The sequence below is a fragment of the Carlito syrichta genome, unplaced genomic scaffold (genome assembly GCF_000164805.1).
Source record: "Carlito syrichta isolate Samal-C Ts95f unplaced genomic scaffold, Tarsius_syrichta-2.0.1 Scaffold309804, whole genome shotgun sequence".
Classification (NCBI taxonomy): Eukaryota; Metazoa; Chordata; class Mammalia; order Primates; family Tarsiidae; genus Carlito; species Carlito syrichta.
In genome coordinates this window covers 439,610-462,234 of record NW_007253900.1, presented here as the reverse complement: position 1 = coordinate 462,234, position 22,625 = coordinate 439,610, and the positions used below count along the sequence as shown (strand labels likewise).

At 42.4% G+C, this 22,625-nt stretch overlaps 1 protein-coding gene across 1 annotated transcript; it reads left to right on the top strand.

Moving 5' to 3' along the window:
• The first annotated feature begins 18,076 nt into the window (after positions 1 to 18,076).
• Positions 18,077 to 21,678, top strand: GJB7 (gap junction protein beta 7). Its single transcript, XM_021717497.1, has 2 exons — positions 18,077 to 18,763; positions 21,526 to 21,678. The coding sequence occupies exons 1-2, from the start codon at positions 18,077 to 18,079 to the stop codon at positions 21,676 to 21,678; spliced, it is 840 nt and encodes a 279-aa protein (XP_021573172.1).
• Positions 21,679 to 22,625: the final 947 nt, after the last annotated feature.

The window sequence follows — 22,625 nt, the reverse complement described above, 5'->3', positions numbered from 1 at the left end:
ACTCTCTTGATGGTTCCTTCTGATGGATAAGTTCTTAATTTTAATAAAATTCAATTTATCAATCCCTTGAAAAATTGAAGTTAATTTGTTAGACCTTATGGTGAGTGTTTTTTTTATATCACATCTAAGAAATCTTCTCACATACCCAGGTCATGAAGATATTCTCCTTTGTACCTTCTAGAAACTAGACACTTTATTGTTTCATCTTTCTTATTGAGATTTACAATCTTTCTAGAGCTGTGTTTTGTGTATTGTGTGAGTCAGAAATCAAGATTAATTTTTTTCCATATGGATTTCTAATTGACCCAGCACTGTTTATTGAAAAGACCATCCTTTCCTCATTGTAGTGCAGTATCACTTTAAAAAATTAAGGACTCTGCCGTTTGACTGGAGAGAAGAAAAGGAAAATTAAAACAAATCATTTTTTTAAAAATTAAGGACTGTATAGAGAAACAGCCTTTACATGGCAAGAGCAACGCCATCTTGACGTGAAACCACCATGATGACCAATGTTTAACTCCTGCAAACCAAGGCATTTTGCGGTAAGGTCTTTAAATAATGCCTGTAGCATACACAATCCCTCATTAAAATGCTTCTCTAACCCCCTCAAGTGGTCACGAGTTTTAGCAAGAAAGTCTGAAGCATGATCAGCTGCGTGCCGTTACCTTAAACGTTTGCTGTTTAAAGGATACTTTTTGGGGAGGAGGCTGCGGGAACCTACAGTCTTGCAGCTGCCTGAGACTTGGTATCTGTTCGTAAGTCACTATTAAATCTTTTCTTTCTGAGAAAAATTGGATTTGGCAGCATCCTTCTTCAGCGTCTCAGCTCCCTTGGCCTTAGGGGGTAGGTTGGCATACACCTGCTCACCACAGAACGGACTACATATGTGTGGGTCTGTTTCTTGGCTTTCGTAGAACTGGCTTTTGCAATTGTGTGGGCTGGTTAAGCACTCTCTATGAGGCTGTTGGCTCCAGGTCTGATGCTGGAACTGGGAGTCCATGAGGCAGGCAGTCAGGAAGGGAAGACTCCAGCAGGCTGAAACTCACGAGCATGAGCTGGAAATTCACAAGGAAGAACTGAAACCTCTGTCCGTTCCTGTTGTCCTTGACCTTGGTGACAAGGGGATTCTGCAGCAGCCTTGGCTCTTCATAACCTGGCGCAGAAGGTTGCTGGCCTAGGGAAGGTTGAAGGAGTCCAGGAGAAGGTAGAGCAATTGCAGGCCCAGCTGCTGCTTCACACCAAGAAGGTGAATCAACATATCAGCAACAACATGTTCATGGCTGCTCCTTCCCTTTTGCTGCCAAATCTCCCAAGTAGCTCCCCGATTGCCCTCCCTAATCAAAAACATACAAGAAAGGGAATTCTGGGAGGTGTAGTTCAGCCTAACCAAATGGACACTTCGCCGTATCCATTTCAGATTATTTACGTCCTTATTTTTTTCTGTCAGAAAAAGGAGATGGAAATTAGTTTCTTATAAGATTATTTTCATTTGAGTATAGAATTTTAGGCTGTCATTATTTCAGCACATTGCATATGTCATTTCATTGTTTTCTGGAGTCCTTCATTTCTATTAATTGATTGGCAATGAGTCTTATTTTGTGTCTTTAAAAGTAATGCATCTTTTTTTATTTGATTGCTTTTAAGATCTTCCCTGTCTCTGGTTTTCAGTCTATTATAATATACTTAAATATGTTTTTCTTTGTATTAATCTTGCCTGGGACTTATAATCTTCTTTGAATTTGTGTCTTGATAATTTTCATATGGTTTAGAAGGTTCTTGGCCAATAATCAAATAAATTTCTTCCCATTTTCACTCTTCTTTTCTTTTGGAACTTTACTCATATTCTAAACTTTTTATTGTGTCCAAATGTTTCTTCTTTTTCTCTCTTGTTGTTAAATATATTTTCATCCTATTTTCCCTCTGTACTTCAATCTGGATATTTTCTACTGATTTGTTTTCCAGATGGATAAATCTCTCTTCAGCTAATCTGCTATTAAAGCCATCTATTCTATTTTCTTAATTTTAGTTGTTGGATATTAATAATAATCTTGAATTGATTTTTAAGTGTATTCTATTTGTCTGATGAAATTTTCCAACCTGTCATCTATTTTCTTAAACACATTAATAGCTATTTTATTTATTTATTTATTTATTTTTATTTTTATTTTTTGAGTTGGAGTCTCACTCAGTTGCCCAGACTGGAGTGCAGTGGCCGCTCCCGGCCACCGCAGCCTCGACCTGCTGGGCTCCGGTGATCCTTCCGCCTCCGCCTTCCGAGTAGCCGGAATTACAGGTATGCGCCACCACGCCCGGCTGATTTTTTAATTTATTGTAGGGATGAGGTCTCGCTGCCCAGGCGGGTCTCGAACCCGTGGGCTCAAGCAATCCACTCACCTCAGCCTCCCAAAGGCGTGGGATTATAGGCTGAGCCACTGAGCCCGGCTCAATGCCTGCTTTCAAAGACCAGAAATGTACTTTCAACGGATAAAACCTCTTGAATTCTGGTGACGAAGTTGTACAAACATCCTTCATCTCCTCACCTTGCCCAAGACCACCCCTTCTCTGGAAGACATTCGTAAGAAAACCAAGCACAGAAGAATGTCTTGCATTCCAACGTCAATTGAATTGACTCAAAAAAATCCTTAAGTTCTTAAGCCCAGTCTGCTCATTTGCCCCCAGTCTTGCCTATCTGTGAGGGTTGAGGAACACCAGTGCTCCTCAGTGACTCAGTGTTCCTTCCACTAGAAAATCCTGCCTCATTACAATGTAATCGTTGTATAAGTGTATAAACCTGGAAATGTTTCTTTCCTTCTTTCTTTTTCTTTGATTTTTCAGCTGGAATCTCACTCTGTTGCCCAGGCTGGAGTGCAGTGGCATACTCGTGGCTACCACAGCCTTGATCTACTGGGCTCAGGTGATCCTTCCACTTCAGTCTTCCAAGTAGTTGGAATTATAGATGCATGCCTGGCTAACTTTTTGATTTATTACAGAGACAAGGTCTTGCCAAGTTGCCCAGGTGGGGGTCCTGGGCTCAGGCAATCCTCTTGCCTCAGCCTCCCAAAATACTGGGATTACAGGTGTAAGCCACCATGCCCCGCCAGGCTGTAAATGTTTTTATCATCTACTCGACTAAGTTCCTTAAGGAACTTTTATTGTCTGCATGTTCTTCAATTCCTTCTTCGTATGACTTCAATAACTTTGTTAAATTTCTTCTAGAGAATAAACAATGACATTTTGATCATTTCTCTATCACAGTTGTTTAAAATTTGCTTTTTATTATTAATAATTTAGAATTTTTTGATTACTTTCTGGTAACCAAATTTTTTTCTGATTACTTTCTGCCAATAGTATATAAATTGAAAATTATTATCAACTTGGGACATATTTCCATTAAGTTTCTCCATATTTGGAAGAATTTTCCACCGGCTAAAAATCTGCCTTGACATATATTTCTCCTTTAAGCTCACATCCTTTTAGTGCTGTGTGTCACTAGACACATTCAAATTGCAGTGAAGCTTTGATCTCTGCACCATTGGTTAGTGGGAGGTAGGATGATTCTTGCACGCTATCCCTATACCATAACTTGTAGTAATAATTTTTTTTTTTTTTTTTTTTTTTGGAGTTGGAGTTGGAGTCTCCCTCGGTCACCCAGACTGGAGTGCAGTGGCCGCTCCCGGCCACCGCAGCCTTGCCTGCTGAGCTCCGGCGATCCTTCCGCCTCAACCTTCCAAGTAGCTGGAATTACAGGCATGCGCTACCACGCAGCTGATTTTTTGATTTATTGTAGAGATGAGGTCTCGCTGCCCAGGCGGGTCTCGAACCCGCGGACTCAGGCAATCCACTCACCTCAGCCTCCCAAAGGCGCAGGATTACAGGCTGAGCCACCGAGCCCGGCTGTAGTAATAATTTAAACACAAAAGAATGTGAACCACAAATATATCTCACAAAACTTAAACTAAGCCCAAAGCTTCCCCAACCCCCTAGCTGGATCCCCTGGCCACTCCAGCTCTATCTGACAGCAGGGGAAGTGAAAGTGACATGAAGGAAAAATTGGAGAAGAAAGAAACAGTCGTCTCAACTGATTAGGGTTAACATATATTTGCAAATTTTACAGAGGTTATTATGAGAACACACTGCTAGGACCCCTTTCAGAGCATGGAGTGGCCATGAAGCTTAAGTTTCACCAGCTTCAGGGTAAATCTTGTATTTAAATACTATTAAATAATTGCCACCCCACCCCCCACCCCCACGGCCTGGCCTTCCAAAGAGTTGGCTAACTTAGAATGTGAGTTCTGGAGTAATCATAGACCAAGAAAAGAGAGCTCAGTTCTTGCCATTTATATAATTCACGGACGTGATCTTGGACAGGTTCAGTTTTCATCACATCCGCCTCCCCTAACAGTCCCATCTCAGTAGGACTTCTGAGGGGCAGGGCAAAAGAGCAAGTTGCTCCCCAAGTTCCTTCTTCCTTTCTCGCCAAGTCTCGAGCTTAATATATTTGTAACATTACGCACTACTTTGCTTTTTCAACCTTAAATTGAACTAAACATTCATCATATACATATTACATATCAGACACTGCTCCCCAATAACTTTCACGTTATTGCCAGATAATCAGGGCTAACAATTCCTGAGGACACAATGAAGTTATAGTTGCTCTGAGTTTATTCCAACCACCCTGGATGAGAGATACGTATGTATGTATTTATGTTTCATATTATTAATCTTGGGGTTACGTTTAAAGTATAAGAATTTATATAGGTTTTCTATAAGAAGCAGGATGTCGTTGCTTGAGTTTATACCTCTATATAAATTTAATGATTGAAATAGTATTCTTTGGGGGTGTGTGTAAAAGAACTGTTTATTTTGGCAAATGTCAGTGGAGATCAAGTTTGTTTTCCAACATCTGTATTAACATCTGTGTGCTCAGGAAGTCATTTGTATTGCTTTTAGGAAGTTCAAATAAGGAAGGAGCAAGTCCAGGTGCAGTGGCTCATGCCTGTGATCTTAGCACTTTGGCAGGTGGAGGTGGGAGGATCACTTGAGGCCAAGAGTTCGAGACCAGCCAGGGCGACAGAGAGAAACCCTGTCTCTTAAAACAAAACAAGTACAGAAAGAGTGAGATAAAATCCGACGCTTATCTGTCACATGAGTGTAATAATTGCTGAGCTGTATATACAATGAACCTATCAACGGGCTCTAGATGTTGTCTGATACTGCACACTTGTTTTCTTAAGATCCACAAAATGCTCAAGAGTGAAATATGGCCTTTCCTTTCTTGACTCAACAAGAAAACTGATTAGGGCTGGAGGCACATGTCCATCAACTTAGAGCCCTGTGAAACCCTGAAAGGTTTGAGACAATGGTCGTTAAATTGCTGCTGGGTAATATGTGAGTTTTTCTTTCTTAGAAAAAACAAGATAGAAACATTTCTTGGACATGGAAATTGCTTAAAAACTGTTTGATGCAGCTGGGCTCAGTGGCTCAGCCTGTAATCCCACGCCTTTGGGAGGCTGAGGTGAGTGGATTGCCTGAGCCCGCGGGTTCGAGACCCGCCTGGGCAGCAAGACCTCATCTCTAACAATAAATAAAAAATCAGCCGGGCGTGGTAGTGCACGCCTGTAATTCCGGCTACTCGGAAGGCTGAGGCAGGAGGATCACCGGAGCCCAGCAGGTCGAGGCTGCGGTGGCCGGGAGGAGCGGCCACTGCACTCCAGTCTGGGCGACAGAGTGAGACTCCAACTCAAAACAAACAAACAAACAAACAAACAAACAAAACTGTTTGATGCTTTAAGTGCAAATAAGGAAACTGCGAGCCCTTTCGATCACTAGGAGGAGACACGGTGCCTGGCTGTGATCAGAGCTGTGGTACTGCTGACAGCCAGTCGGGGTGGGGGCAAGCCTCTTTGTGCTACTGGGTGGCCAGGGAGGGCAGGAGTGTGATTAAAATCAAGAAGACAGGGCTCACATTTTCATTCGAAAAAGGTTGGAAACACATTTTAGACACAGAGATGATGCCGAAACATGACATTTCTACAACCTCAGGTGTTCTGTAACCACGGGGTATTTTTCCTCGATCCTTTTCTGCTCAGGCAGAAGATGGATGAACCACCTGTGGTACCAAAAGCAGCGGCAGCTCAAGGCCCAGAGTCCTTCAACCCGTTCTTGCCAGAAGAGGAGACCTCAGAAACACTTGTCACTCGACAGATTTGGTGTCACAAATGTCAGTCACTGTTCAGTAATTACTAAGTAATGGAGTTTCTCTCGATGCTCTAAACCTCCCTCTTCTGGCATACTTGGGAATTACTAGATACTTTCTTGAACGTAACTTTTCATCAAGTTATGTTTCCAAATTGTACCGAAAAGTGATTGTTCTAAGATGTGGAAACAATCTCTCCCCATAAATGTTTTGCTGCCCAGAATAATAGGTAGTTTGCTTTTTTCCCCCTCAAATCTATACATACTTCTCTCATTTATTATGCTATTTTTTTAACCAGGAAATTGCACAGCCCAAGGTGAGTGTTGCTTTCAAAGATAATGACAGCTGCCATTTACTGAGCATTTGCTATTCCATTTAACCATTATAAGAACGTGGTGAAGTAGGGAACATTTCTCATTTTGTAGACAAGGAGATGGACGTTCACAGAAGCCAAGCACCTTGTGCAAGGCCAAAAAGTTAAGTAAGTAAGTGATAAGTCCAGAATTCCAAGCTCAGTTTCTTTGAACTCAGAGTCTAGGAGATCTCTATTGCAACAACAACAAACCTTGAACTAGAAATGACACCCAATTCTTGTGCCTTGCCTTTCCAGATGAAACACTTCCAGTTGTTTCAATCCGTCTTTTTATGACATAGTTAGAGATGTCCTCATCACCCTGGTCACTGTCTTCTAGACCTATTTGAGTTTGTCAAAGGCCCTGTGAAGGCCAGAACAAAACATAGTGCTCCAACTGCCTTCAGCCGGAACAGAAAAGACCAGAACCCTGACTCCTCTTGAGAGACCCAAGGAGCTGAGAAACAATAAAGGTCGAGTGCAGAGCACCGTGCTCCACGTGTGAGGGTTCCCAATGCCTAGCAGCGCGCGTGTGTCTATCACTGCAGCCAGCTATGGTGCTGACGCTTAGACCCTCGGCTGTGTTCTTATATGGCACCTGCATTCAACACACCTCTGAGGTCTTTCTTAACAGAGTGAGCACGCCTGCTGCCCCGTTCTTGGGTAGTGCATCACTGTTCATTGCAAGGCTCTGACTTCTGCTGCCTCAGTCTGCTCTGGGCTGTGCTCTTTGTCTTGCGAGATCACATGCTCACATTGAAGAGGCAGCTGTCAAAATCAAACCCCCAAAGGAGCAGAGGAAAACAAGGTTTATCATATTCATCCCCTCCTTTCTCCAGTCGTCTTCTCCTACTTCACTTTACCTTTAGTTTCCTGACTTCAAGATGGTGTTATTTCTATGCCAATACTCCGTTCTTTCCGAGGTCCTTATGGTGTTTATTTCTCCCAAGCCAAAAGATGGGGGTGGAAGAATTAAAGCTGCTGTCAAACAAAAGTGTAGGAAAGGCACTGTGCCCGGAACACAGCCATGTTCATGCCTCCTGTTCCATAAAGATCTGACTGGTATCCTGGGACCTCTCTCTGGCACCTCTCACCGTTGCCCCCTGCCCCTGGCAATTTCTTTTTCCTCCAGCTTCCCTGTGAGATACTGCAAGATCCTGGAAAGATCCTTGTCTGGAATGGCACACCTCTGTCATACCGGAGCTTTGTTTGGGCTAGTGGTGACATTACTGGAAGGCTGGGATCCTCTGAATCATTGGTGCCTGGGTCTCCAGCATGCTCACTTTCAAGGTTGTGCGAACGACAAATGACCTCAGCCCACTGTTCCTAGCAGAAGATGTCTCAGTACAAACACCTCACGTTTGAAGGTCATAGATAAAGCTTGGTGTCAGCTATAAACAGAGGTGTGGAAACTGAAGAGGGTGAACAAACCCAGAGACAAGGCTTTGGGCTCTTAGAGTGACAGTAGCCCTTTGGGACTGGATCAGTATCTGAGGATCCTGGGATCTCTGTTCAAACAAAACAAGATGTGCTCTATTGGGTGTGGAGAACGTTTGTCCAGTAATATAATGAATAATGTAAATTGATAACTTTAAAAAATAAATGCCCTCTCTGATTTTGGATTGGATGTATGGAACAATTTCAAGGGTCATGAACATTTGAGCAGCCAGAGTGAACCAGTACTGAAACTCATAGTTAAAAGGAAGTGCTCTGAGACTTTTGTTTTATCTCTAGTTCTTTTCTATACGTTCTATACTTGCTGTGAGTTCTAAGGCAGTACACTCCCTCTGTGGTTTTGTTTTCTACTCTTGAAAATAAAGGCATTAAATTTCATGGCATCATTTCCAACTATAAAATTCTGTTTCTAAGCTGTTCTCATTCTAAGGGGAAATAATTTTGTTTTTGTTCCTACATAGCTTTAATTTCAGACAATCTCATGCCTAAAAATGTTTCCATAAAAAAGATAATGTACTTTCAATCAATCTCTCTCTCTCCCTCCCTCCCTTCCAACCCTCCCCCCAAATGTATTTGTTACATACATTTAAAAAAGGTTTGTTGTTGATTCCTTGGTTTGGGAAAGTGATTTTTACTTTTTTCTCTACTCTTGCATTGTTAGATTTTTTTTCATAATAGTATATACTGCATTTATAAAAAATGTTCACACAAAAACTATGCTTTTTTTACTTTCTGGATTTCTATAAATAAAGGACATATGAAGTGAAGTTAAATTAAGCTTATCAAAGATAGATCGTCTTAAATTGTTCTTTTGGGTATTGAATTTTTATAGAGAGCTTTTGATAAAACCTTGAAAAATCATTTGAAGAGATGAAATACTCTCATTGATCCAGCTTCTTTGTGTAGATGACAGCAAGGCTTTATAAAAAGGAATATTCAGTGAACTGTGTACATGATGGCTTTGGATTCTTTCATCTAGTTTCTGTTCTTTTTCAATGTATATTGTAAGCAGCAGAGACCCAAGAATTCTCATCGAAGTTATGAGCCAAAACAAATGATCCGGTTATACCTGTTTGGCTCACACTACCTTGGAAACCACTAGACTCCATTTTCCTGGGCTTGAAGCACTAGTTTGCTCTCAGGTGAATAATATAATCAACTTATGCTTTTTAAAATCAAATGAGTCACTGACCGGATCTCTTAATCTCCACATCTGTGCCGAGAGGTAAGTTAAACTTATTTCTCATATGATAGGATTTGTCTATTTAATGGGAAAATTGCATTTCTTGTAATTGGGTAGTCGTTACTTTTTAAAAAATATTTCAACGAGAAAAGTAATCCAAATTCCTACAACCTTGACATCCTGCTCTCAGTTTTGTGCTGCACCACAGATCACAGATGCCCTTTCTGGACAAGTTGTCAGGGAGGGAAGTCGCCCATTTGGAACGTGTGATTGATTCGAAGGTTTTTGGGAACTGGGGCCAGGGAAGAATGCCTGGCCTGAGCATGGAACCTGTGAGCTAATGTGGATGAGCAGGACTAGGGGCCACAGAGGCCAGCTAGGACCTCTCCTGTGCGGCCTGAGGACAGCCTTAGCACTGCTCCTAATAGGTGACCCTCTAAGAATAACAATGCCTGTTCAGGAAGTCAAAATACCTTGCAAGTGGTCTGCCTGTGAGGGTCCTGTTCTTTCTACTCAGTGTTTCATGAATCCCCAATGTTGAAAAATTAGTATGCTGTTTTCACATTTGTAAAGCCTAAAACAAGATGTAAACTTCTTAGTCTTATGGCTCTTGTGCATCTATATTTACAAAAGAAAAATCAAACATTACAAAACCAATAAAATTAAAATGAATTCAAGTTTAGTGCTCACATATCATTTTGCTGAAACGAACTCACTATCACTGAATCAGCTACTGGCCACAGAAGGCAGATTCTTTGAAGCTGGGCCTGCCTGTTCTGTGGGCCAGGTGATGGCTTGTTACCCACCCCTCGTCTCCATGTGACTGACTAGCAGGCATCCTGTGTGCTGCACACCGCCCCCGCCCCGCCCCCGCCCCCGCCCCCAAGAGGCTTCATTTGGCTTTCTCTGGAGCACTCCCCATCCTGTGTTGTTTCTGATGGGCCATGAGAACGTTCTAGTAGTTGGTTCCACTATGATGCTAAGCACGATGCCAGTGTTTTTGCAAAAGGGCCAGATAGTAAGTATTTTAGGCTTTGAGGGCCTTATTGTCTTTGTTGCAACTATCCAACTCTGCAGTTGTAGTGTGAAAACAGCGACTGACGATAGTAAACATCTTGCCATGTTTACTTGGCTCGAAAGCCTTACTTACAAAACAGGTAGTGGACTGGATTTGGTCTGAGCGCTGTGCCGTCTGCTAAAACCTCATAAAAATGAGTGTAGGAATTTTAAAATCTTGTGGCAGTCCTTGGTTATGAGGTGACCATTCAGCATTTTTGGTATTTGTGTGTGTTTGTATGTTTCTGTTTTAGTTTATTTTGATTTATCGTAGAGACATGGTCTCGTCGTGGTGCCCAGGCTGGTCTCAAATTCCTGGGCTCAGGCAGTCCTCTCACTTTGTCCTCCCTAAGTGCTGGGATTCCAGGCATGAGCCACCATGCCCAGCCTTTTTTTGTTTTTTGAGTTGGGGTCTCCCACTGTTGTCCAGGCTGGAGGGCAGTGACATGATCATGACTCACCACAACCTCGACCTCCTGGGCTCAGGTGATCCTTCTACCTCTTCATCCTGAGTAGCTGGAACTACGGGTGAGTGCCACTATGCCTGGCTCATGTTTTGGTTCTTTTGCAGAGATGAAATCTCACTAGGCTGCCCAGGCTGGTCTCAAACTCCTGGGCTCAAGAGATCCTCCTGCCTAGGTCTCCCAAAGTGCTGGGATTCCAGGCGTGAGCCACCACGCCCAGCCTCCTCTAGACTGTGGTTGTGACTCCTGGAAACGCAGCACACAGGGAATAGTGATTTGAAACTTTGCATTCGTACAATTGTTTGACTCCCACGTCCCCATTCTGGGGATTAGATAGGTATCGGTGGTGAAGAGGAAGGCTGAAACAATTGTCAGTAACTGCTATCGAGGACTCTGACTTCTCAACCCTGTAGCGCGTGAGTGCCTGTGCGTCCCCCACACGCCGATCTCAATTTTCCAGAAACATGGAATTTGGGATTTTTAATAAAATTACGGAATATTGGAATCATTATTGATGTCAATAATGAAAACTACCCATTGCTGTAAGTTCGCCATCTAAATTATTTGAGTAGATAGAATGAATAGATATTTTCTTTCTTTCTTTTTTTTTTTGAGTTGGAGTCTCACTCTGTCACCCAGACTAGAGTGCAGTGGCCGCTCCCAGCCACCGCACCCTCGACCTGCGGGGCTCTGGCGATCCTTCTGCCTCAGCCTTCCAAGTAACTGGAACTACAGGCGCTACCACACCCGGCTGATTTTTGACTTATTGTAGAGATGAGGTCTCGCCAAGTTGCCCAGGCGGGTCTTGAACCTGTGGGCTCAGGCAATCCACTCACCTCAGTCTCCCAAAGCGCTGGGATTACAGGCTGAGCCACCAAGCCCGGCTAGATATTTTCTAAGTAACCATTAATATCAGTCAGGACAGGAAAGCAATATGAAAATTCCTAATCTTTCAGCTCAATTCTATTAGTGTGGTCAAACAAGGAGAGTTAATGCCCTTGAAACCGTACAAGTGATTTATTCTACAGCAAATTGCAAAGAAATGAGAGACCGAATATATGTCTCCTGAGGATCAACTTTGCTGCTTCTTTAGAGAAACTGAGTTAATAAATATTTACTAAATAGCTACTTAGCTACACCAAGCACTCTGGAGGATTTAATAGAAAACATGATCTTCAACTCCAAGCAACATGTTCTTCTCTGGAGAGGAAAAAATGCATAGTTAAGGTGTTATATCATCAAGTGCTAAAATATGTGCTAAGGCTTAGGGACTACAGAATCTGAACAGCGACAAATCACCATCTGGAAGACTTCGAGGAAGAGGGAGGGCTTGAGGGTGGAGCAGAGGGAGGAGCAACATCGGGAAGGGCATGGAGAGAAGGACAGGCGGGTCTGAGGCAGGAGGCATGGTGGGTGGGCTGGGGAGGGTGAACCCTCTGATCAAAGTGGGTGTCGGTGAGTGTTGGTGTCAAGGAGTGAGATTTGGCAGGACCTTGAATGTCCAGGTGAGAATATGACATTCATTCCACAAGTATTAGAGAAACCACAGTACGTTCTCGAGCAGAGAAATAACAGGACAAAAGTAGCATTTGAATCTAGCCGCCGAGTGCAGAGTGGCTCTTAGGAGGGAGTCTGGGGACACCTTCCACTTGCATTTCTTGCAGAGATGAGGCAGGATGGTCTGTATCTCAGGTCCAGCTGGAAAAGAAAGGAAGAGAGATCTCTGAACAGGGACGCTGCACATAATAGAGAGTGGAGAGCAGAGACTGAGAGTGCAGGAAGAATGGCTGAGGCTGCTGAGTATTTCTGGGGAAGTTTTGGAGTCCTAGAGAGGCCGTGTTCCCATCCATTGCCATTTGCTTATCTTCTTTGGGGAACTGTCTACTGGAGTTCTTTGCCCATTTTTAATTGGGTTGTCTTTTTGTTGTTGAATTTTAATAGTTTTTATGTATTCTGGATATTAAACCCTTATTAGATAAATGGTTTACATAGGTTGTCTTTTCACTTTCTTGATAATGTCCTTTGATGCACGAATGTAAAATTTTTTTTTTTATTTCAGTGGCTTTAGGTGACACAAATAGTTTTTGGCTACTTGATAGCATTGTGTAGTGGTGAAGAAATCTGGGCTTTAAGTGTCCCCACCACCCCCACCTGTGCGCATTGTACCTGATAGGTGATTTTTTTGCCTCTCTACTCCCTCTCTCTTCCCCTCCTGAGTCTCCTGTGTCCATTATATCATTCTCTATGCCTTTACAGATCCCTAGTTTAGCTCCCACTTCTAAGTGAGAACTTGCAATGTTTGGTTTTCTGTTTCTCAGTTCACTTAGGATGAGGGTCTCTAATTCCATCCAATTTGCTGCAAAAGACATTATTTCATTCTTTTTGATGGCTGAAGAGTATTCCATAGTGTGTATATGCCACATTTTAATTATCCACTGATTGGTGGATGGGCATTTAGGGTGATTCCACATCTTTGCAATTGCTAGTTGTGCTGTGATGAACATGCAGGTGCAGGTATCTTTTTCATATAACAAACTCTGTTCCTTAGGGTAGACACCTTGTCGTGGGATTGCTGGATCAAATGGTAGATCTATTTTCAGTTCTTTAAGAAATCTCCATACCGATTTCCACAGAGATTGTGCTAAGTTGCAGTCCTACCAGTGTGCACGAGTGTTCCCTTTTCTCTGTTTCTGTGCCAGCATCTATTGTTTTTTTATTTTTTAATAATGGCCATTCTGATTGGTGTAAGGTGACATCTCATTGTGGTTTTAATTTGCATTTCCCTGATAAAGAGTGAGGTTGAGCATTTTTTCATGTTTGTTGGCCATTTGTATATCTTATTTTGAGAGATGTCTGTTCATGCCATTTGCCCATTTTTTAACAGGGTTATTTGCCTTTTTTCTTGCTGATCTGCTTGAGTTCTTTGTAGATCCTGGATATTAGTCCTTTGTCAGATGCATAGTTTGCAAATACCTTCTCCCATTCTGTCAGTTGCCTATTTGCTCCGTTGGTTATTTCTTTTGCTGGGCAAAACATGTTTAATTTTGATGAAGTCCAATTTATCTATTTTTTGTTGTGACCCAAAATGTGTGTGATATCTAAGAATCTATCACCAAATCCAAGGTTATGAAGAGCAGAGACTGGTTGTACATGGCTTCCATGTCTTCTTCTAAGAGTTTTATAGTTTTAGCTCTTATATTTTCATCATAGGTCCATTCTGAATTAATTTTTGTAAATGATGTGAAATAGGGATTCAGCTTCACTCTTTTACATGTGGAATTCCTTTTGTTCAAATACCTTCTCCCCACATTCACTTTAATTTAGATCGGATGTTTGGGAAAAATTTGCAACTTTCCAAAATTATTCCTGATACTGGAAATATCGAATATCTTACTTTCTGTAATGTTTGATTTATTGACTCTTCCAAATTAAATTCCTGTGAAATTAACTTTCTAAAGAGAAAGAAAAAATAGAATTGGGACATCAGGATTGGCAAGTGGAACTCTTAAAAAACTGGGAGTGATTCTTGGCAATTCAAGAAAATTTATAAATTAAAAATCCTTATTAAACATAAGGAGAGACTCTGGAATCAGTATTAAGAGACTAAAAACAGCCAGGCATGGTGGCTCACACCTGTAAACCCAGCACATTGGGAGGCTGAGTTGGGAGGATCGTCTGAGCCCCAGGGTCCAAGACCAGCCTGGGTAATATAGTGAGGCCTCTTTTCTACAAAAAAATTAAACAATTAGCTGGGCGTGGTGGCACATACCTGTAATCCCAGTGACTTGGGGAGGCTGATCTGGGAGGGTTGCTTGAACCCAGGAGTTCAAGTTTGTGGTGAGCTGTGATCATGCCACTGTCCTCCAGCCTGGGTGACATACTCAAAAAACCACTCCCTGCCCCCCAAAAAGAGAGACTAAAAACATTGAGCTAATGACTTCACTGTCTCCAAATGCTTAAAAGTCTATTACATGGAGATTCCCGACTGTTTTCTAGCTTTGCAGGAACAAAACTGGAGACAAAAATGTATTCAACTTACATTAAATACATTGACTATGTATTAAATTATGGGCAATTAAATGAAATATGGATCAAATTTATGAAGTGGGAAGATTTCACTTTGACACCAAGAAAAAGTTTTCAAAGGTGAAATAAGAAAATAATCACGATAAAGCTTATTGAGCACCTATCATGTGTCAGAACCTGTTGTGAGGGCTTTACACATATTTACTTGTGAAAACCACACAAGCACCATGAGGTAATTGCATTACCATCACAGATGAGCTTGGACCTCAATCCATGGAGTCCAACACTGTGCTCGGGCCTTCATCCATTCTGCTAAACCACCTGGGTTCTAAGTGAACTAACATCAGAACACCCCTGCTCCACCAGAAAAGCCATTGTCTTTCTGTCAGCAGAAAATTTGAAAACAAGATAGGCATTTATCTGTCTAATAAAAGCCATATCCTGACATTTGATGGCATCGGTCCTCTAATCCTATTCAAAGATCAGTTCTTTCTTACTGCTGTTCTTTTAGCAATACGGTCCCTTACCTTCCTCCTTTCTCTAAAATGCCCAACATGGTACTTTCAAATGTTTTGTAACATTACAAAAATATCCTCTTGCATAATATGGACAAATGCCCAATGAAACATGTTATAGGGAAACGTAATATCTTTTTTTAAAAAAAATCTTTGGGGCTTTGTTTTAATAATTCATAAAGACGTTAACCTTCTAGGTGGATTAAGAATCCTTTTTATTTTATACAATTTTGTTTGTGTTCTGAAAACCAGGGACATTGAAGTATTATTCTCTGCTGAATAGAGCATTGTGTACATGTATCTTTGTTTTCCCTGAAAAAATACCTCTTAACTTTTATGTGTCTTCTCAGGGATCTAGTGTGTGGGCTTACTCCATATTGTTCCCTCTATAAAAAATGTTGTGACGTGCTCCAACAGGCATGCTGTTTTAAAATATCACAATTTTCTTAACCCTTTGGTTAAGAACCCCTCACACTGCCATTTCCATGATTCTCTTCTGGCTGATCCTATGGAGAAAACAAGAAGTAATTAATTTTTGTAATAGGAGCCAGGATCTGAAAGGGCAAGGTTTTCACCTGAGAAATTACAAAGTTCTAGCCCACATCTACTGGTTGTGGTAGGAAGTTAAAGCAGTGGTTGTTAACTAGGGAGATTTTGCCCCTTCTCTCCAGGGGAAGTTTGGACATGTCTAGAGACATATTTTGTTGTCACAAATGGTGGGGGAGGGGGTTTACTACTGGCAACTAGCTGCTAGAGGCCAGAGACACTGCTGAACATCCAGCAGGACAGTTGCTGAAACCAAAGAATTATCCAACCCAAAATGTCAGTGATATCAGTGTGGAAAAATCTTGTTTCAGAGTGATGGGAACTGGACCTGAACCCTGTTGTGCATCTTATTTTGTGACCTTGGGAAAGTGGCTTCTTTTCTCAGAATCTTCTTTCTCATTTGAAAGAACAAAACAACCACCACTATAAAACAAGTAAACAAAAAGACAAACATAAAACAAAAAACAACTTTCAGCATGGTTGTGAGAGACCAACTCAAAAGCATTGAACAGGGTGCTGTGCATATGATGGGCCCAACAAACAAAAGTCAGGATCCATCCTACAGAGTCCAGTATGACATGGTGGAAAGTGCCAGAAAGACAACGTCATGGAAATGGAAAAGAAGACTTTCCAGATTCTTATGAGCTTTCATAAGGAAAAGTATAAGAGATGGAGAGATGTGTAAGAGAATTAAGCAGCACTGAGGATGTCCTAGGAGGGACAGGGAGGAGATGTTGGGACTGGAAATAGAAAGTAGCGGGAGGGAAGCAGGGGTGAGAGAGATTCCAGACATGACTTGGAGAGGAACTTGAGCTATGTTTAGGACAAATCCGAAGAACTTGGTAGGCAATTAAAAAGGGTCATGAGAGAGGAGTCTAGACTGAGCATAAGATTTCGGACTTGGATGCTTGAGTGTTGGTGATGCCATTCAATGAAATGAAAGGGCAGTGAAGAGAATGGATTTGACTGTAGACTTGCCAAGTTTGGGATGTCTGTGGTACATTTAGACGATCCCACGCGGCCGTGAGATATGGAAGTCAGGGGAGGAGCCAAAGATTTCAGGAACCTGAAAACAGCTGCTGAATCCATAGGAATGAATGGGATTTTCTAGGGAGTGCACAGAGAGTGAGAAATGAGTGGAAGACAGAACTCTTAGGAGCTGGACACAGCAACGACTAGGCAGAGCAGAGCAACAGGAAGAGAAGGTGGAGTCATGTGGAACCCAAGGCTGAAAGAGCGTCAACAACCCTGCAGGCAACAGTGTCAAATGTCGCAGGAAAATTGCATAAAATCCAGCGTCCAGAAGGTTTGGCGTGTTGAATGGTAGTGCTGACTTTAGCATGAAATGTTAACTACAGCGATGAGCAGAATAACTAGACTCAGTGAGTTGAGTAAATAACAGTTGGGGACATAGAAATAAGAAAGGAAGATGGACTGTCAGAAAGAGAAACTAATGAAGATTATCCCTCTACCCCCCTAAACAGACAATACATAAGCCTATTTGTATGCTGAGGGGAAGGGGACAGTAGAAGTTGAAGATTCAGAATATGGAACAGGGAAGATATATTGATCAAGACTGGGATGGAGAGCTGAAATAATTATTTTGAGGCAAGAAGAGGGAGCCCTTTCCCTCCACACTGAGTAAAGCAGTTAAGTTTGAGGTGGATGCCAGTCTGGAGGGTGAGGGAGCAGAGCAAGTTCATCTCTGAGAGCTTCACTTTTCACTATCAAATTGTAGGCAAGTTCAACTGCTGATATGGGATATGAGAACTAACAGGAGGTGGAGGCAGGGAATAACCCTTACGGATGTGGGAAGGGCATTAAAAAAGTAGTGTATAAAGACTACAACTTCAACAACCTGGCATTTAAAGGATATCTCAAAGGATATCTCAAGGTACCAGGGTCACTCGGGATTTATATCTAATTCCAGATCAGTAACATAACCCACTTCTCTTTAGAGTTAAGCAACAAACTAGAAAGATCTTGCGAACCCCACAATTGTTTGAAAATGGGATAGTGTGTGAGGGTGGATGGCCAAGCAAATTTTAAATGAAAGTGGGCATGGGATCCATGATGCCCATGGACCCATCGTGTTATCTTTGTATAAAAGATAACATATCCTATGGGAATCTTAGAGAGCCATAAACATTCAGAGTGTCTATAATGCAGAAATTGGCATTTACTTCCCATAATCCCTCAAACAAGATAGAAGAAACTATCAATAAAAGAGAAAGAAATTGTTTTCTTTTGCAGAGCCTTGCCTCCTTTTGAGACTACATCATGAGTTGGACATTCCCCCGAGGCCTCCTAGGTGGAGTAAATAAATACTCAACAGGGATTGGGCGAATCTGGCTGGTTGTCATGTTCGTCTTCCGTGTACTGCTCTACGTGGTGCCAGCAAAGCAGGTGTGGAAAGACGAGCAGAAAGAGTTCGAGTGTAACATTGGACAGCCTGGCTGTGAAAATGTGTGTTTTGACTACTTTTTCCCCATCTCCCAGGGCAGACTTTGGGCCCTACAGCTCATCATGGTCTCCACGCCTTCACTTTTGGTGGTTCTACATGAAGTCTACTGTGAGAATAGAGAGCTAAGGCACCAAAAGAAACTCTATGTCAGCCCGGGTACAATGGATGGCGGCCTACGGTACAGTTACCTCATCAGCCTCATGGTTAAAATTGGTCTTGAAATTGGCTTCCTTGCTTTGTTTTATAAACTGTACCATGGCTTCAGTGTTCCCTACCTTATGAAGTGTGCCGTGAAACCCTGCCCCAACACTGTGGACTGCTTCATCCCCAAACCCACTGAGAAGACGATCTTTATCCTCTTCTTGGTCATTACCTCATGCTTGTGCACTGTGTTGACTGTCGCTGAACTGAGCTTTTTGGTCCTTAAGTGCTTTATGAAGTGCTGTCCCCCAAACTCAAGTCCTCTGTGTGTGTGTGCCGCAGCCTCAGGTGCATTGGATGTGGTGAGACAGGGGCCCCTTCCCTGCTCCAGAACCACCATTCAGACTTGGCCATGAACACATCCCAGTGACCTGAAGCAAAGCTACTTTGTGGTTAAATAAAGAAAATCGGCATTCCCCTTCAGCAAGACCTAAGCTGAGTTGGAAGACAAAGGGTGCCTGCCTTCATATCATTTGGGATGAATTGTTAAGAAATGGTCAGTGTGCTGTCAATTGTAAACACTAGACAGAGGTCTTATTGTTTTGTTGTCTGGTTTTCCAGTGTGTAGATATATGTTGTTTTTGAACAGTTAAGTGCACATTAGTCTGAAGAAATCTAACTCACAGCATTCTTTTAAGAGCTTAGACCTGACTGGGTGCGATGGCTCAAGCCTGTAATCCCAGCACTTTGGGAGCCTGAGGGGAGGGAATTGCCTGAGCCCACGGGTTCAAGAACAGCCTGGGCTACTTGGCCAGATCTCAAAGCTACACAATAAATCAAAAAATTAGCTGGGCCTGGTAGCACACACCTATAGTTCCAGCTACCTGGAAAGTGGAGGCGGAAGGATGGCCTGAGACCAGCAGGTTGACGCTGGGGTGGCGATGAGTGTGTTACTGCACTCTAGCCTGGGTGATGGAGTGAGACTCCAACTCAAAAAAAAAAAAAAGCGTCGACCTGTTAGAAAAGAAAGAAACGCTGTCAGTTTTCTATTTATTGTAACTGTCTAATTACAATTTATGTACAGTGAACTGGGAAATATAAAAAGTGATATTTCTGACAAATGTGATGGCCTCCAAGCTGAAAGTGGCAGCCAAGCTCCACTCACGCAGTCATATGCAATCCTTGCAGAGAAAGACTCCAGGGCAGGACAGGGTAGCAGCCACCTGGAGGCCTCTTACCAGTTTGGACATCCTTGGAGATAAGTGGACTAGGGAAGGGGGAAAATAGCCATCATTTTAGAGATCTCCAAATGAAGCACAAACTTAACTAGGAGATATCCTACTTAGGCCTGAACCAGCTGACACTGGAAAGGGTTACTGCAGAGTTATGGGGAATGTAGGTCCCACAGAAAGCAGCACATTGATCTGCAGCACAGAGGCCATCCAAAAGGACAGGCCCACTTGATAATTAGTTAACACTTCTCTTTAACCATAAGAACATCAGAATACTTTGTGTTAATTTCCTTGGTCCTTTTATAATCAGGGATACACAATATGTCACAGTTCACCTACAATTTGCTGAAGCATCTCCTGCTAGGACAGATATAGTAAGATACATATTATGTTGTTACAGTGGTGCAAAAAATGTAAAAAAAAAAAAAAAGGTATTATCACTTGAAGAGTAAAACTTTGTTTTACTTTTCTATTAAAAAAATTCACAGATACATAGTTTGGATTTAATATTCTACCTGTGAAGTTCTCTAGAATAAAAATGAAGGTGTCTTGCAATGCTCTTTGGCTGTCATTGATATCTCTACTTGACGGCACTAGGTATGATTATTCTGCGAAATAAAACTTATTCTGACAATTTTAGAATAGGATTTACAAAGCTGCTTGGTAACAATAACTCAGAAAGTACTTTTTCCCCCTGGGAATTTCGTAACAGGAAGTCTGTGCATAAAAATGTAATTTTAGGCCGGAATTGGTGGCTTAGCCTGTAATCCCAGTGCTTTGGGAGGCTGAGGTGAGTGGATTGCCTGTTCGAGACCCAACTGGGCAACTTGGCGAGACCTCATCTCTGCAATAAATAAAAAATTAGCCAAGTGTGGTAGCGCACACAGCTACTTGGAAGGCTGACGCGGAAGGATCTCCGGAGCCCAGCAGGTCGAGGCTGCGGTGGCCAGGAGTGGCCACTGCACTCCAGTCTGGGCGACAGAGGGAGACTCCAACTCAAAAAAAAAAAAAAATTTAACTAAAACCAATTATGTCATGTGTTCCATGCCCTGCCCTCATTACAGTTCATGCACAATGAAGGTTATTTGGTTCAACACGCGGTCTACAGACCATGTCACCAACAGTGGTCATAATCTCTATCTTAACAACTATGATCCAGACAACAAAGAAAAAGGTGACTTTTGTGCCTTTTCTTTTCTTCAATTTATTTCATAGATCGCTGGTGTACCTAAGAACTTACACCCACGCACTTTGCCATCTGCATGAAAACATCTAGCCTTCACAAATGCAAGTTACCACAGATCTTTTTCTGTTTTTTGACAGTGATAGGTGGCTAAAGAGATTTTAGGTTTTTGAGTTACTTAGGTTCTGAGCATGGTACAGAATCTAGAAAACAGGACCTCAGGGTGCAGAATTGAAATGGAGCCAAAGGACTTTTTCAGTCTGGGGATGAGTTTGATGCCACAAAGGTTTTGGGGGAGCTCAGCCTTTTTACATCTGTTATGGCAAGGTCTGCCCAAGTGAAGAAGTCAGATGGCCTGGACATGGACATTCCTTACATCTCCACCTCGCCTAGAGATGAAACTGAGAGGTGATGTGAACAAGGCCAATGGAAACAAAGATGTTTAAGCAGGAAGCTGAGTGATGCCTTTACTCCTTGACACTTGTTGTTAGTACCTTAATTTACAAAATGAGCTTCCTATGAGAACAATTTGACAGCTTTCTTAGGGTCAGTGAAGACTCAAAGTATTTGAGAGAAATTGGCAGTTAATTTTACCATCTTTATTGTTGCTCTTAACAAATTAATAGCACCTGGGAGCCAGACACCGCGCTATGTACCTTCCAAGATGTAACGCATAATTCCTGCTGATGAAAATGTCCACTGCTTTCAGGCTCTTCAAGGGTGTAGTTTCTATCACTGTGTCCTGCTCTCACAGACTCACCTCACCTGGTCCACCCTGAAACTTTCTGGGTCCATCGAGCAGGCAGTGGCCTCAGAGATCAGGAAAGGTAGTCACTTTTTCCAGGGACATGCAGTTAATTAAGGCAGGGCAAGCAACCAATCACAGGTTTTCCTCAAACCCTTTTCTCAACACACCAGGCCTCGCAGATCACTTAACAGAGGTCTCCCTCAAGCGGCTCCTGACTTGCAGTGATTGACTGTTCAGCATTTTTCCTCCCCACTTTCTGGTTACAGATCTTGCTCCTGGGCACAGGTTTTCTTCTCATCAGAGCTGGTGGGACTTTTTTTTTCAACGACCTGTACAAAAGAATGCCCAGATCTGCATGTGGCTACAGTTCTAATTTTCCAATTAAAAAAAAAAAGTTAACTAAATCATCAATACCCTGTTACTAAAAGATGTATTAATCACTAGGCTAGCCAAGAGCTTTCATTTTTTTTTTATTTTTTGAGTTGGAGTCTCACTCTGTCACCCAGACTGGTGTGCAGTGCCACTCCCGGCCACCGCGGCCTTGACCTGCTGGGCTCCGGCGATCCTTCCGCCTCAGCCTCCCGAGTAGCTGGAATTACAGGCATGCGCTACCACGCCCGGCTGATTTTTTTTTAATTTATTGTAGAGATGAGGTCTCGCTGCCCAGGCGGTTCTTGAACCCGCAGGCTCAGGCAATCCACTCACCTCAGCCTCCTAAAGGCGCGGGATTACAGGCTGAACCACCGAGCCCAGCTAGAGCTTTCATTTTAAAAGGATTTATCTCAAGGCAAAGTGCAGTAACTTGAGATTTGACTTGATGTGGAAGGTAAGCAAACCTGATAAACCAATATTCTAAGAGCAGATTGCTGCTCATTGTATTAATTTGATGATGTCATTAAAAACTACTGACTGTGACTAAGGTCAAACAAAGGCTTTGTCTTATTCATCTCTCTATATCCCTGTATCCCCGCAACTTAAGGTCCCTGGTACTTAGGAGCTCAAAGCCTCTTGGAAAAAAGCTTTGTATCCCTTTTACCACTGCTATCTCTCATCTGCCCACT

Coding starts and splice junctions, on each gene's coding strand:
- GJB7 (XM_021717497.1), top strand. CDS start 18,077: ATGAGTTGGACATTCCCCCGAGGCCTCCTAGGTGGAGTAAATAAATAC. Junction 18,764..21,525: donor CCTCAGGTGCATTGGATGTG/GTGAGACAGGGG, acceptor CACTGCTTTCAG/GCTCTTCAAGGGTGTAGTTT.